Source organism: Prionailurus viverrinus, chromosome D4, assembly GCF_022837055.1.
Source record: "Prionailurus viverrinus isolate Anna chromosome D4, UM_Priviv_1.0, whole genome shotgun sequence".
Lineage (NCBI taxonomy): Eukaryota > Metazoa > Chordata > Mammalia > Carnivora > Felidae > Prionailurus > Prionailurus viverrinus.
The window spans coordinates 21505607-21520493 of NC_062573.1; the positions used below are offsets into that span (position 1 = coordinate 21505607).

Sequence of the window (14887 nt, forward strand, 5' to 3'; positions counted from 1 at the left end):
TTTCTGTGAGTTCATTCCCGTCTTCTGCATTCTGACAGTTTGCATGGAGGAGGAACCCACACACCTGAAGCTGGGCGTGTCCATTCAGAACTTGATGAAGGTTTACCGAGATGGCATGAAGGTGGCTGTTGATGGCCTGGCCTTGAATTTCTATGAGGGCCAGATTACCTCCTTCCTGGGCCACAATGGAGCTGGGAAGACCACCACCATGTAAGAAGAGGGTGCGGCTCTCAGAATCAGCCACAGGAAAGTTCTGTAGTGCAGTTAGAAATCCATACGTAAGGACGTTGCACTGGTCACTGGGGCAGAGGCAGAGGCAGAGCACATGAGGAGCTGATGAATGGCTCATATTACTTAATGACAAGAGTGAGTTCCCGGTGCTGATTTTTGCTAGATGTTCTTTCTTAAGAGTCAAACTGCCTGGGAGCCTCTTGATGACCTTTCTCATTGAGTTCTCAGAATTCTGCACTGTTGCTGGAACATGAGGTTGTGACAGCTCTCAGAAAGATTCTCTTGAACCAGTTTGGTTAGAACTCTGAAGCAGGAATGTGGGAAGAAAGATTTGATATGTTGGAGAGAAGTAGTGATTTCCAGGAGCTCTGTCGCTAAGGAGGTATGGCCAGACAGCTGGCTGTATGACTGCCCTCCCTGGGACCCATAGGGACCTATAAAGACCTTACAGTGGGCAGCCTCAGAAGGGAGCACGGGCCATAAACACCAGAGTTAGCCTCAGTGACTTTCAGTGTGGTCCCTCAACCATTGCTAAGGGTATGTCTTTGGGGATAATGACCTTTTCCTATATGTCATCGTAGTCTTTTTTTTTTTCTTTCTTTTTTTATTAATGCAAAATCAATATATGAACATGGCAGATTATATTTATTTATTTTCATATTTTTAGTTTTTTTAATGTTTATTTTTGAGAGAGAGAGAGAGAGACAGAGCACAAGCAGGGGAGAGACAGAGAGAGGGGGAGACATAGAATCCAAAGCAAACTCTAGGCTCTAAGCTGACAGTACAGAGCCCAATGCGGGGCTCAAACTCAAGAGCTGTGAGATCATGAACTGAGCTTAAGTCAGACACTTAACCGACTGAGCCGCCCAGGCTCAGATAATTTTTAAAAGGCATGCAAAAGTCATATTGCCTAACACAAAAATGATTTTTATCTTTGAATAACTTGTTCTGGTTTGTCCATTTCTCATGGATATGATTTTAGACTTACAAAATATTTGTTTCAAACTGTACTTCCTTTTTCAAAAAATTTTTAAAGGTTATTATATTGAGAGGGGAAGCATGAGTGTGTGCACAAGCAGGGGAGGGGCAGAGGGAAGGAGAGACAGAATCCCAAGCAGGCTCCACACCGTCAGCACAGAGCCCAATGTGGGGCTTGAACTCACGAACTGTGAGATCATGTCCTGAGCTGAGATTTAGAGTTGGACGCTTAACTGACCGTGCCACCTGGGCACCCCTCAAATTGTACTTTCCGTTGCAAATTGGAATCTTCATTGAAAAACACTTCTCTTGATAGTGCTGTTTCCAACACATAGGCTCACTCCTAGTTATTCACTAAAGCAAAGACTTCTTTGCTTCGTGCAGGGCAGCTAGGGTCTGTTAGGAAGGAATGGGGGTGTGGGATGGTTGCTACCTCTGCCGTAGCTGTCCTGACTCTGCAGCCTGGCCTGGAGCATTTCGGAGGAGAGGGGTTAACACTGACTCTTGCACTTGGAAATTTGTGTCCTCAGGTCAATCCTGACGGGGTTGTTCCCTCCCACCTCGGGCACTGCCTACATCCTGGGAAAAGACATTCGCTTTGAGATGAGCACCATCCGGCAGAACCTGGGGGTCTGTCCCCAGCACAATGTGCTGTTTGACATGTGAGTACCAGCAGCACTGTGAGAAGGAAGCCCTCTCTGGATGTGTGTGTCCTGAGTCATGGGTGGAGTGGGACTTAAGCATTTTACCTTTTGTGAGGGTGGTGGGTCTCACCTCCCTGCACTCTGAGACCTGGTTGTCCATTGTTGTAGGAAAAGCTGGAGGTGATTATTGGGTGGGGGAGGGGTCCCATCAGTCTAGCTGGTGGATGTGGACTTGGGAAATAGTGCTGTCCATTGCTGACATTTTAGAGGGCCAATTAGCCCATCCTCTCTCTCACCACATGCCTCCTCGATGCCAGCTGTGGCTCTAATGCCCAGAACTTAGCAGTGCCTCAGGGCCTTTCTCACGATGGCCCAGCATTTCCTGCTCAAGGCTTTGCTTCCATTCACGTTGCCCTGTCTGCAGTTCAGGTCCACAGGGAGCCCTTGTGCTGGAGCAGAGAAAGACCTGAGCTCTGTGACTTTGGGCAAGGACTTCTCCCCTTCTGGGCCCCAATTCTCTCGTACCTAATGCAAGCAGCTCAGGCTCATGTCCTCCACAGGGATCTCCTTTCTTGTGTAGTGTGAGGTCCTTTGAGGTTCAGGAGGGCTGCTCCAGGTGATTGCCAAGCCAGCTTCTTGGTTGATGGGGCTGCAGGGTGGGCCCTTTGAGGACCTGAGATTGAAAGTTGCAGCTGCCTGATGTGTGGTGGGCAGGCCTGCTGAGAATTGGTAGGAAGGGACCTGTCACATGACAGTTTTGGCTTCTTCAGCAGCTTAGGTGTTGCTTACTGTTGTTCTGTCTTGATTCTTCCTATAATTTTTCAGAAGTTTATAAAGTTAGAAAAGGTTTGTGGGCGGTGGAAACATGCCTATTCTGTTCTGGGTCAGGAAGCACTGTATTCTGATGCAGCCTGGGGGGTGCAGATCTGACCTGCCCTCTGTCCCCAGGCTGACTGTGGAAGAACACATCTGGTTCTATGCACGTCTAAAGGGGCTCTCAGAGAAGCATGTGAAAGCAGAGATGGAGCAAATGGCCCTGGATGTTGGTTTGCCTCCCAGTAAACTGAAAAGCAAAACGAGTCAGCTCTCAGGTGATTTCCCCTCCTCCAACAACCTCCCCCACATGCACACACCAGGGAAACAACAGCTGCCCCAGTGTCCCCATAGGGGTGGTGAGTAGGTCATAAATGGGTCCCTGGCTTGTCCCAAGTAGGTGCCTTCATTTGTCCCTCAATACCTCTGCCTTTGCTGTCTGGGGCCAGTTCTGGAACATCTCTCTCTCTCTGTCTCTTAGGTGGAATGAAGAGAAAGCTGTCTGTGGCTTTGGCCTTTGTTGGGGGATCCAAGGTTGTCATTCTGGATGAGCCCACAGCTGGCGTGGACCCTTACTCCCGCAGGGGAATATGGGAGCTACTGCTGAAATATCGACAAGGTAGCCGATGTGTATTTATTTTGAGTTATGGACTGGGAGGGAGGGATGGAGAAACTCTTGAGAAGTATGGCTGGGGCTGTGTCTCATGGCTGTTGTTGCTAGAGCAACAGAATTGCTTCTCAAGGAAAATGTCAGACTTCTTTTCTTTTAAAAATTTTTTTCAGTGTTTATTTTTGAGAGAGAGAGAGAGTGAGCAGGGGAGGGGCAGAGAGAGAGGGAGACACAGAATCCAGAGCAGGCTCCAGGCTCTGAGCTGTGAGCCCAGAGCCCAATGTAGGGCTCGAACTCATGAACTGTGAGATCATGACCTGAGCCGAAATTGGATGCTTAACCGACTGAGCTACCAAGCGCCCCTCAGACTTCTTTTCTTAAAGCTCTGTGCTCACCCATGGTATGTATGTGGAAGTCCTGGTTTACAAGACACTTAAAATTTAGGCTTCCTGATCTAGGGGCCAGAAAGAAAAGTAATGGGGATAACGGGCATGGTCACCAGAGCTACCTCTAGCATAGAACTCAGATGTGTCTATTTTAACTATGTTCCCCTATAGGTTGAGACTGCAGAGAACGGAGGCTGTGTCTTTGTTCATCTCTGTTCCCAACATGGTGCCATATATGTATGTGTTGAAAAAGTAGATGAGCAAATGAGGACCATGGACTCTGGGGCCAGCTCTAGCTGGCCCTGAGAACTTGGAAAAGTCGTTTAACTTGTCTTAGTTTCTTTACCTATCATAACAGCAGTGCCTGCTTCATAGAGGATTAAGTTACTTGAGAATGCATGCAGACCCCTCACACGCTGCCTGACATGTAGCACTTTCCCAAATGAATGTTATGTTCTTTGTCCTGTGAGGATGCAGAATCTGTGAGGTTGACTGTTCCATCTTCGGGGTGGCCACCCAGGCTTCCAGGTCCTTCTGCCTTGGTTACCGCTGCTAAGATTTCTGCAGTTCCAGCTGCTTCAGTCAGTGAGAACCAACAGGCGTCACTAGTCCCATGTCCTTGTGTTTGTGTTTGGCAGGCCGGACCATTATTCTTTCCACACACCACATGGATGAAGCAGACATCCTGGGGGACAGGATTGCCATCATTTCCCATGGGAAGCTGTGCTGTGTGGGCTCCTCCCTGTTTCTCAAGAACCAGCTGGGAACAGGCTACTACCTGACCCTGGTCAAGAAAGATGTGGAATCCTCCCTCAGTTCCTGCAGAAATAGCAGTAGCACTGTGTCATACCTGAAGAAGGTGAGTTGGATTTTCATTGCTGGGCTTGTACTGGGTCCAGGGAGTGTATTCAGGGCTGGTTGGCTGTGAGTGGCTTGTTCAGTTCCACCCCACTCTGCCGCGTGGGGGTCACCATCGCCCTATGCTATGGTCCCTTTGAAGTCACCTCATACTTTGTATGTGGAAAGCTCAGGGGGCTTGTGTTCCTGTGGTCCAAACTTGGTTGAATCCCACTTCCTGTTCCTATGGAGGCACAGTGAGTGATAGGGAAGGTCCTTAGAGGGCTTTATTATATCGAAGGAAAAAGACTTGCTAAGAGTGAGGAACCCTATTTCCAGAAAGTCCTGCTGTTGCTGCTTATTACCTCTAGATCTCATTGACCTTCACTTTTAACTTACAAAACATTAACTTACAAAACAAATATTTATTGAGCACTGATTTCATGCCTGATACTCACCCTAGCAGATTTGGGGCATAAAAGAATATAATGATAATAGTTAATTCTTTGTAGCCTTGTTATCTTACAAACTTATCTTTTTTTAAACTTCTATCATCTCAAAGTACAAAGCAACTTTGGGAGGGAAGGTATTGTGATTATCACCCCAGGTTAGGTTAAGTGAGGCTTGTAGGGATTGTGGAGTTTATTCAAGGTCATCCAGCAGGTAAATAACAGAGGTGGCACCAGAACCCAATAACCAGGTATGTTTTTTCCTCTCTTCTTCAGTCTATGCCTGAGATTGATTTGATTTATGTGTTGGAACCAGTGGCACCTGAAACATTTACATCCTAATCTTCAACTCCTGTCCGCTTATTTACCTTTTAACTAGTGCCTGGTTACTCAAAGTGTGGTCTGAGGACTAGCAGCATTGGGATTACTTGGGAGCTTGTTAGAAATGCAGAAATGTGGGCCCAACTCTGACCCACTAAATCAGAATCTGCTTTTTTAACAAGATCCCCAGGTGACTAAACACAGATTAAAGCCGGAGAAGCACTGGACCAATTAGCCAGGTGAATCCCATGTCTACAAAGGTCAGTAAATGCCTGGCTACAGCATTCATTGGCAGGCCACGGTCCCATGGACAGCTCTGCTTCCTGACCTCCCGTCCACACAGCACATGCATGTCAGACAGTGGCTTCAGAAGCCATGGCTGCCCTGTTCGTTGCTTCCTAAGAGAAGCCTTTCCAGTTCACACACAATAGAGCCTCATGAAAGCCCTCCCTGGCGAAGGTGCTGGTGGCTGTACCTTGCTCGGTCCCTGACCCATTCTCACCTCCTTCTTTGCCATCAGGAGGACAGTGTTTCTCAGAGCAGTTCTGATGCTGGCCTGGGCAGCGACCATGAAAGTGACACGCTGACCATCGGTAAGGATTCTGGGGTTTCTTATTCAGGTGGTGCCTGAGCTTCCCCCAGCTGGGCAGAGTGGAGGCAGAGGAGGAGAGGTGCAGAGGCTGGTGGCGCTGACTCAAGGTTTGCTGCTGGGCTGGGGCTGGGTGGCTGTGGGAGAAGGGTGCAGCTTGGTGGCAGATTGGCTTAATGCTTGCTGGGGAGCCTGGGGCTCGGCCTGGGAGCTGGCAGGGCAGTGTCCCTAAGAAGCTGACATGATTGGGGGTCGGGGGGTTGCCCCCTGGGGAATGGATCTGGCTGGACCCTGGAGACCAGGGATGAGTTGCTGAGGATCACACTATGGGGAGGGATTGGAGCTCAGTAGTGAAGGAGAGCAAAAACTCAGAAGATGGAGAGTAGCCTGCTATGTTTTCCTTAGGAGGTACATATAGGAGGCCAGCGTCACCAGTAACACATATGGAGCAGAAGGCTTTACTGTGTCTGTCTATGCCCAGTCCTAACAACTGGCTTTTTCCAGGAAGGTGTCTCCTTCCATGAACTGTTTGATTAGCCCCTTTATTGAGGTAAATGAAGGAGCCTCCTTTAGAAGGTTGGGGAAGGGTGAAGGATCCTTTACCTCTACTCAAGTTTTCCATTGAAGAATCCTAGAGTTTAGGCAACAGACACAAAGCTTTTAACCTCAGAAAGTCTTCTGCATGCCCACCCACCCACCCTTCCATCCTTCCACCCACCCACCCACCCACCCACCCACCCACAATGTACTGAGAACCTACAGTGTGCCTGGCTTTGGTGATAAAAGGGTGAATAAGACCCAGTCCTCACTCACAGAAACTCTCAGGCCAGAGATGGACATGTGGACTGACTTCAGTATCTGGGACAGGTATCCTGTGTGGGAAGCTAGCTTCTGAGGAGTAGGCATGGGGAGGCCTCTGAGCCAGCTGAGCTGTCACTGTGCTTTGGTCCCTATAGATGTATCCGCTATCTCCAACCTCATCAGGAAGCATGTGGCTGAGGCCCGGCTAGTGGAAGATATTGGGCATGAGCTGACTTATGTGCTGCCCTATGAAGCTGCAAAAGAGGGGGCCTTTGTGGAACTCTTCCATGAGATTGATGACCGGCTCTCAGACCTGGGCATCTCTAGTTATGGCATCTCAGAGACTACGCTGGAAGAAGTAAGTTAAGTGACTGTCAGAGTAGAGTGGAGCCCATGGTCCCAAGGCCGGACAGGCAGCCTGCCTTTCCCCAGGGGAATAGGATTACCATGAAGCAGGTTATTGCTCCTTTGGGCCATTGATATTGAGCTATTGTTGGCCACAGTTAACTTTTAAATTTGTGGTGTGAGATAACAGGAGAGCTTTATTAGGATTGTTCCCTGATGTGGCTGTGTCATAGCCATGCATATAAATAGCCAACAATTATGGAGAATCTCTGTGTGCCTGGTGCTGAACTGGGTGCATTCTTTTTTTAAATAATTGTAACTTAATTTAATCCTCATAAGTGAAAAAATGGGCACTTGGGGACGCTGACCTGAGCATCGGGGTTGATTGAGTGTGGGCTGCAAAGCCCATACTTTTTACCATGTAGCAGCACCTCCCTTGAGACACAGAACATCATAGACACGGAGGGATACAACATTTTTCTGGCCCAGTGGTCCTCAAGCTTGGCCATGCACCAAAAATCATCTGAGGATATTATTGACAATAAAATTCCATGCCTCAGAGCCAGTCTTTGAGTCAGAATTATTACATGCTTCCCAGGCTGTGGTCTATAGTTCAGCATTTAGAAATCGTTGGCTAGTTCACATTCTCTTCTGATACTTGAATCCCTGACTTAATATTTCTAGTGATAGGGAACCCATCATCTTTTGGTCGTTCTGTCTTGGATGACTTATCATGGTGCTAGCTTACTCAGAGATTTGGAGCCATAGACCTGGAAGAGGCCACCTGATGGGCTCCCTGTAGATGCAGAACAAATTTCTTCTGCTGTCGTGTTGTAATGTCATGCCTTTAATTTGAAAAGGATTGTTTGGATTGATAGTTCTGACTACTGAGGAAATGTTCTCCAGTTAAAAATGCCTTCACTCCCAATTGACTGAGAAAGTATTATTATTAAAGGAAGCTTTTACTGGGGCGCCTGGGTGGCGCAGTAGGTTGGGCGTCCGACTTCAGCCAGGTCACGATCTCGTGGTCCGTGAGTTCGAGCCCCACGTCAGGCTCTGGGCTGATGGCTCAGAGCCTGGAGCCTGTTTCCGATTCTGTGTCTCCCTCTCTCTCTGCCCCTCCCCCCCGTTCATGCTCTGTCTCTCTCTGTCCCAAAAATAAATAAACGTTGAAAAAAAAAAATTTAAAAAAAAAAAAAAAAAAGGAAGCTTTTACTTTTTGTCTTTAGGGGCTAATAAGCCACTCAATAATGTAACAATTGTGGGGGTGATGGTTGCTCTCATAAAATGGTGTTGAGAATATTCTCACCTCTGTTTTTCAGATATTTCTCAAAGTGGCTGAAGAGAGTGGGGTGGACGCTGAGACTTCAGGTAACCCTCTGGGGGAGCTGTATGCACTCTGGGCAGCACCCTCTGCAGGCTGTCTTGGCTCACCAGTACTGTGCCTTTCCCTTTGACTTGCTTTATCGCATTATTATTTTCAGTGTATACATCGTGACAGATGAGGAGGGTTAGTTTTGTTAAAAATAAAATGTGGAATCTCTTCATTTTGCCTTCAGATGGCACCTTGCCAGCAAGACGAAACAGACGGGCCTTTGGGGACAAGCAAAGCTGTCTTCGCCCATTCACTGAAGATGATGTCATTGATCCTAATGATTCTGATGTAGACCCAGGTGTGTTTGGGCAAGATTTGTATCCTGTTGTTGGAAAGTGAATTTCTGTCTTGTGTACTCCCAACGTTTCCTTTCGATGGCTTTAAGCTCAGGATGATAGATGCATACAGGGTCCAAAGGGAAGGGGGAAGATGAGAAAAGCCACGTTCCCTTTTCTAGCATTGGGCAACCCATCAGTCCTGAAAGAACCTATCCTCATTGCTTTCTTCATTTAGTTGGGCTCTTTTTCTCAAGACAAATATAAAAGGATGCTGCCTCAGTCCTCTGAATTCATTTATTTTCTGTGGAGACCCGGCTTCTTGCATACATTAGGTGTTTAATTGTTAAATAAGTATTGTTTGAATGGTTGAAGGATCTCTAATAAGTCATCTTTTAGAGTTAATTGCACCTTAGACTTAGATATTCTGGATGAGTGTGTCCCTGTGTGTTTGACTGGGATGGTGAAGGGGAGGCAAGAAGTCAAACAAATACTGTTAAGATGTTAAAGCACCTCAGTTAGGAATCATTAATGTAAGACCTGGATTTTGATACAGTTGTTCAGAGCAGAAACCTTTCTGGCTGTCTCAGTCCTGCTCACATGTGTGTGGCCCTCATGTTCTCCTTGACTTTATGCATTGTCAGTACTTAGATCATTTGAATGTGTCTACCTTTTACCAAAAATATAATGGATGGGAGACAGATCAGCATCGTGTGTTCTCAATTATGTCAGCCTAAATGCATGGCTGCATAGAATATTCTATGAGAAAGTGAGGATGACTTGGTTCATGTGAATGACTGTATGTAAAACAGTTTACATGTGAACACGCATTTTGCATTGTCTCAAGGCACCTTCATTTTCTGTACTCCTCAGACAAGAACTAGAAGGCACAAGCTGTTGCTGTTGGACATTTGGAGTCCTAACTTTTCCTCAGACACAGATTTGTCCTGAAAGCCCTTTACTTTTGAGACACTTGTGCTTTCAAACACAAGCCTCCCAGATGGTTGCTGAGGATGTTGGAGGGAGGAGCATGGTGATGTCAAAACTGCCTAAGATAACAGGTGACCTTCGGTGTTGGCTTCTTATAGAATCCAGAGAGACAGACCTGCTTAGCGGGATGGACGGCAAAGGCTCCTACCAGGTGAAGGGCTGGAAACTCACACAGCAGCAGTTTGTGGCCCTTCTGTGGAAGAGGCTGCTGATTGCCAGACGGAGTCGGAAGGGATTCTTTGCTCAGGTAACAAGAGCCGTTCCAGGCCTGGGACTCTGGCTTCATGGGTGGGCTGCTGGCTCCCTGACCAGTGGAGGCAGGAGAGGGTCATGGTTAGAAGATGGATGCTGGGGCCAGACACTATTTCAGTCCCAGTACTGCTTCTTGGCATTCATGCGTCTGCGGGCAAGTTTCTTCTCTGCCTCCATCTAGTCATCTTTAGAATGAAGATAACATTCCTGCAACACAGGGCTGTTATGAGGGTTAAAATGAGTAACTGCTTAGAATGGGGCCTGACATGGAGTGGTGCTATATATATGTGTCTGTGAGTTTTACTGTAAAGGATTGTGGGAGAGAGGCAGAGTTCAGAAAAATTGCTGGGCACATTCAGTTTTCATAACCTGAGAAATGATACGTCCAGATGCACTTGATATATACATTTCTTGGAAACGTGATTTTTCTTTAAAAACTGCAAATTGACAACAAGGTAGCCACAGAGGAAAGAAAAAAAATGGGCAAACAGACTGAGAAGACTCACTACACTATTGTCTGCATGTGAGTGTTGGCATGCTAAGTCACTTGCTCAGAAAGGATGAAATTACCCCACTCTATAAAATCAAGAAGTATAAAATCAAGAGATTCTTCCCTATAGACTATGTGGATAATGCAGGAGAGTATGAGTTTGGAGATACAGACCTGGATTTGAATTATGGTTCTGTGACTTACTGGCTGTGTGGCCTTGAGCACGTTACTTAGTCTCTCTGAGTTCAACTACTTTGTTTGTTGATTGGTGATGATGATACTACTACTTAGGGCTGTAACAATAACTAGATCATTGTCATGTATTTTCCCATAAAGAAGGATTTAGGTCTTGACGCATTTTGAGGCCATTATATGGTGACAGTGGCTGCTTTTTCCCTTTCAGAGTGGGATCTTACTGGGTCATTTAGTCTTGGTCTGCAGATTACAAGTGAGCACATGAGGCCACAGTGGGAAGGGACTTCACATGGATACGCTAAGAGTAGAGACAGAACCAGGTTTCAGGTCTTCGGACTCCTGGTCCAGGGCTTTTCTCTCAGCCTTTCTCAGAGCTGAGCTGGGCTCCTGGCCCAGTGTGGTCTTTGGTCTTCAGAGGGCAGAGGACAGGACCCTATGTTCTGAGTCACCCTGACATATGACTACTGTTTCCTCTGAAGTTGTTAGCTTGGGGCTTCTGCCAGGTGGCCATAGCCTCTGGCCTTGTGCTGCCAGCTTCCAGAAATGCCTGGAGGGAAGAGGTTTAGTTCTCAGGATCTGCTGCTTCTAACCTGCCATGAGTGCCTTGGTAGAGCTCTGCTATGGGCCCTGTACTGCTCATTTGCATGCTGGCTGGTTTGGGAGGCTAGCTGGACTCTTAGGGGCTTGCCCTGTGCCCTTCTTTCTAACACTTGCGCTTGTTTTGCAATTTCCTTTCCCCTCTACCCCCTGGTTATAGATTGTCCTGCCAGCTGTGTTTGTCTGCATTGCCCTGGTGTTCAGCTTGATCGTGCCACCCTTTGGCAAGTACCCCAGCCTGGAGCTTCAGCCCTGGATGTACAACGAACAGTACACATTTGTCAGGTATGTGCTTGCCTTCTGCGCCCAGGGACAGAAGAGAGCCCAGACAGACCCAGGTGTTTACTGTGCTGAGGGCCAAGGGGAGGTGGACTCAAGAATGTGGATTTTATCAGGTGTCCCAAAGCCCCTGCACAAACTAATATGGGATGCAAAGAACAGCAGCAAATCGAACCTCAAATAATAGACCAGTTCTCTGTTGCCACTTTGGAGCTTGTTTCCTTTTATACTGCTGTCATCAGGAACGGTCCTATATGCTTTATGTAAATAATCTTCCCTTGGAATACATCTGTGATGAAGCTGTCGGGTACTTGGCGTTTCAAAGCTATGTTTGAACTTTGTTGTTTGATCACAGGGCTTCCATACACTGTCACAGCATTACACCCCCACGTTCTTGTTTGTGCACAGTACAGTTAATGTGCTCATTAAGTTACAGGTAGTAACTAGTGTGTGCCTTTAATGTTTATTTATTTGTGAGAGACACAGAGACAAAGTATGAGTGGCAGAGGAGCAGAGAGAGAGACAGACACAGAATCTGAAGCAGGTGCCAGGCTCTGAGCTTTTCAGCACAGAGCCCAACGTGGGACTCTAACTCATGAACTGCAAGATCATGACCTGAGCCGAAGTCAGATGATTAACTAGCTGAGCCACCCAGGTGCCCCTAGTGTGTGTTCTTTAGACACAAATGCCAGCTACTCTGGAACAATCCAGTGCTTCAAAGAAAAGTACAAAGAAATTTCTCTATTTCCCTAAGCAGAAGTTTTCTTCGGTCTTACACTATTTGTAGACCAAACAAAGGAAACAAAAAAATCCATGAATAGGTGAAACCGTTCCTCCTCCTCTTACCCTGTGTTTCTTGCCTGTTGAGTTCAGGTTTCATGGCGAACTGTGAAGGTATTTTTTGAAAAACTCATCCTTAATGAATTTCTTTGCATTAAAGAAATCCATATGTAAATGTGCATGTATGTATACATGTGTTCATACACACACACACACACACGCACACACGAAAAACTCCATACATAGAAGTAACACAAGCTCTGCTTCAGAGGGCTGTATGTTACCTTGATCTTAAATATTCAGTCCATGTCTTGGGGGCACCTGGGTGGCTCAGTCAGTTAAGCGGCTGACTTCGGCTCAGGTCGTGATCTCACAGCTTGTGAGTTCAAGCCCCGCATCAGGCTCTGTGCTGACAGCTCAGAGCCTGGAACCTGCTTTGGCTTCTGTGTCTCCCTCTCTCTGCCCCTCCTCCTCTCTCTCTCTCTCTCTCTCTCAAAAAATAAACATTTTTAAAAAATTAAAAAAATATTCAGTCCATGTCAGAGCTCCTTTGGGGTAGGTTCTGCATTGATTCATTTCTGTTTTAAGAGCTTGGCACACAGGAAGTGGCTAGTGAAGTGTCTAATTTAGAAAAACAATTCTACCTTCCAATTCCTGGTTTTAATGTATTGCTAAGCTGGCTGCCTGTCATGTACCCACAGTAATGATGCTCCTGAGGACATGGGCACCCAGGAACTCTTGAATGCCCTCACCAGAAACCCTGGCTTCGGGACCCGATGTATGGAAGGAAACCCAATCCCGTGAGTGCCACTTGAACTATGAGACTCTCCACAGCTGGGTCTTCTTAGGCTTGTCACCTGATTTGATGTCTAATATATTGCCCTTATCAGCTGTGATAGATGCCACATTGTGTCTAGTGTCATCGTCTTTCGAACTATTTTTTATTTTTAAAAGGCTCAGAGATATCTAACCAGACCATCTGTAAATAAACATAGCAGACTAGGAGAGTTTTCTAACATCCCACAAAGTAAATCACTGCAGACGTTTATTTACTGCTTTATGGATTAATATTTAATTTAAATAGCACTTCATACTGATAAAAATGCTTTTCCCTTCTTCCTTTCTACCAGCTCCTGTACCTAAAAGCAGAGATAGGCTGCCATTATATATAATTTTCAGTTTTGCTTATCAGTTTCTTCACTTTGCCAACCTGAAAAGATGTTATATTATTGTGTACAAAAATGGACACGTTCTTCTTTTAGAGTTGCATATTTTTGTGCTTTCCTTCGAAATCCATTTTAAGGAAATAGTGTATGAATAAATGCAGTGAAACACCAATGTGTGTCTAAGTGGGTATGAGGGAAGATGTGTGTGGAAGTCTTTGTGCATAAAGACCTTGAAGAGAGTTGAGTTTGCAAGGGAGCCAAACTACGGCCCAGGCAGGTTTGAAGTTCCAGGCTGAGGTCGAATGAGATTCAGGCAGTTACATCACAGACTCTGAGGAATTATGGAGAGTGTGGGAATATGAAGATTTGAGAAAAGCTAATTTGAGTTCCCGGTTTTAAAGGCAAGGTACTGACCTCGCAAGTGACCAGTGAGCACGGTGCTCAGGCATACAAGGTTTCAGAGCAGATTTCTAGATGGAGAGTTACCATGTACTTGCTAGTTCTTACTATTAGATATTTACTAAACATGTGCTGGAATTTAATGCTTAGTGGGTGGTAAGCCCTAGCAGCCAATGTCATCCTAAAGAACAAGATGATTGTGATGGAGAAGGACATGGAAAAAGACATGGAGACATCCTATTTGAAGTCACAAGTCTTTTGCCTTTGGACAATCCTGCAAGTTGTATAGGTGAGGTAGGAGAATGAGATGAGATGCTAATAGAGTTGGGTGGATTCCACACACGCCTGTGAGCATTGTGGACTCACAGACAGGTGGCAGCAATGGAATGAGCCGGGTCTGGGCTTAGGGAGCCTGCAGGGACAAAAGAGGTTGGGCCCCTGCCATCAGAGGACACACAGCCTTGGGGCAGAGCACCACTGAATGTGTGTTAGGGATGTGGTGCAATGGAAGGGGCCCCACTCTGGCAACCTTTACTGAATTCGCATTCTAGGTCTTACCAAAAGGAGGAGAACTGAGGGAAATTTGTGACATTGACTGTGGCATTGAGCTTTGTCTCAGCCAATCATTTTGTGAAGATTTTAGAGTGTGAGCTTCAGGAGGTACTGTGTCTTACTCTGACTTTTGCATCAAGTCACAGTGCTTTAGAGAGAACTAGAGAGCAATACACAAATCTGTTCCTTTGAAATTTTTAGTACGTTCAAGCATAACTTAAGAATGTGGCTGCACGTTAAATTGTAGAATTTGAAGCTAGAAAGGATACTAGAAATGACTTGTTGTAACATGTCATTGTGTACTTTTATTTTACTAGTGGAGAGGATAAGACCCAAGAGGGCAAGCATCTTATTGGTGGTCCACAGGGATTCAGAGCTCAAGTCAGGCACGAAGGATTTGTCTTTTGTCACCCAGGGTGCTTGCAAACAACCTAGCTCTTCATGCACTGAGCACCCTCTCCCCATCCCTCCCCAACCCCAATTCTCTACTCATTTTAAGACATAAACTGAATCTTTCCATTCTGCACCAGATT

General features: G+C 46.3%; 1 protein-coding gene across 7 annotated transcripts in view; it reads left to right on the forward strand.

Annotated features, from left to right (window-relative positions):
• Window positions 1-14887, forward strand: part of ABCA1 (ATP binding cassette subfamily A member 1) — a 324881-nt gene that overhangs the window by 284747 nt on the left and 25247 nt on the right. For 5 of the 7 annotated variants that reach the window (XM_047829340.1, XM_047829338.1, XM_047829341.1 and 2 more), the window contains 12 exons: window positions 39-210; window positions 1740-1871; window positions 2802-2944; window positions 3148-3285; window positions 4301-4521; window positions 5890-5968; window positions 6815-7017; window positions 8327-8375; window positions 8564-8677; window positions 9743-9891; window positions 11339-11463; window positions 12939-13037. In XM_047829340.1, the coding sequence (XP_047685296.1) occupies window positions 39-210; window positions 1740-1871; window positions 2802-2944; window positions 3148-3285; window positions 4301-4521; window positions 5890-5968; window positions 6815-7017; window positions 8327-8375; window positions 8564-8677; window positions 9743-9891; window positions 11339-11463; window positions 12939-13037 (1624 nt within the window). Of the gene's footprint in view, window positions 1-38; window positions 211-1739; window positions 1872-2801; window positions 2945-3147; window positions 3286-4300; window positions 4522-5789; window positions 5863-5889; window positions 5969-6814; window positions 7018-8326; window positions 8376-8563; window positions 8678-9742; window positions 9892-11338; window positions 11464-12938; window positions 13038-14887 lie in introns of all 7 variants that reach the window. The other 2 variants (XM_047829344.1, XM_047829345.1) reach the window with 2 other exon arrangements.